Source organism: Rhagoletis zephyria, unplaced genomic scaffold (assembly GCF_001687245.7).
Source record: "Rhagoletis zephyria isolate East Lansing unplaced genomic scaffold, Rhagoletis_zephyria_1.1 Rzeph_scaffold_07827, whole genome shotgun sequence".
NCBI classification, from domain to species: Eukaryota; Metazoa; Arthropoda; class Insecta; order Diptera; family Tephritidae; genus Rhagoletis; species Rhagoletis zephyria.
In genome coordinates this window covers 2,064-2,621 of record NW_016164909.1, presented here as the reverse complement: position 1 = coordinate 2,621, position 558 = coordinate 2,064, and the positions used below count along the sequence as shown (strand labels likewise).

The 558-nt window shown below is 30.5% G+C and overlaps 1 protein-coding gene across 1 annotated transcript in view; it reads left to right on the top strand.

The window, feature by feature from the left end:
* LOC108374548 (uncharacterized) overlaps positions 1–351 on the top strand; it is a gene marked incomplete at its 3' end in the record, with an annotated part of 26,144 nt that extends 25,793 nt beyond the window's left edge. Inside the window, exon 8 of the mRNA XM_017630526.1 lies at positions 278–351. Coding sequence (XP_017486015.1) covers positions 278–351 — 74 coding nt within the window. The remainder of the gene's footprint in view (positions 1–277) is intronic.
* Positions 352–558: the final 207 nt, after the last annotated feature.

The window sequence follows — 558 nt, the reverse complement described above, 5'->3', positions numbered from 1 at the left end:
ACTACATAGTATGTATGTACATATGTATGTATATTAAGTGAGAGAGTGTCCTCTAGCAGCTGAAGGCATAAATTGTGGTAGAAAAATTTATTTCACACTACAAAACTAAAAATATTTTCCTACTAGTGAAAAATGTTGTCATTTCAAAACCTTTCGCTTATTTATAATACATTTTAAACACAATTTTTTTTTGGTATCAAAAGTCAGTAAAAATATGTAGTTAACTGTAAAAATGTAATTTTTATTCTCTTTTATTTCATTTGGTACACACACACAGTCTCGCCAATGATTGCAGTCTACCGGCAAATGATTTATGCTGAGTACGGACAGAGCGCCACGCTGGAATGCTTGGTGAGTATGAAAAAATGTTGTGAAAAAAATACATTCCATAGAAAATGCAAAGATATGCATGAAAGTATGCTGGAAAAAAGGAAAAGTTACAGAGATATGCCGGTGGAAATTCATTTACCTATGTGCCTTTATTTTTCTTTGAACTGTATTAGTAACATTTTTTTTAAATAGTTATACAAACATAATAAACTTGCGACAATCCAATGA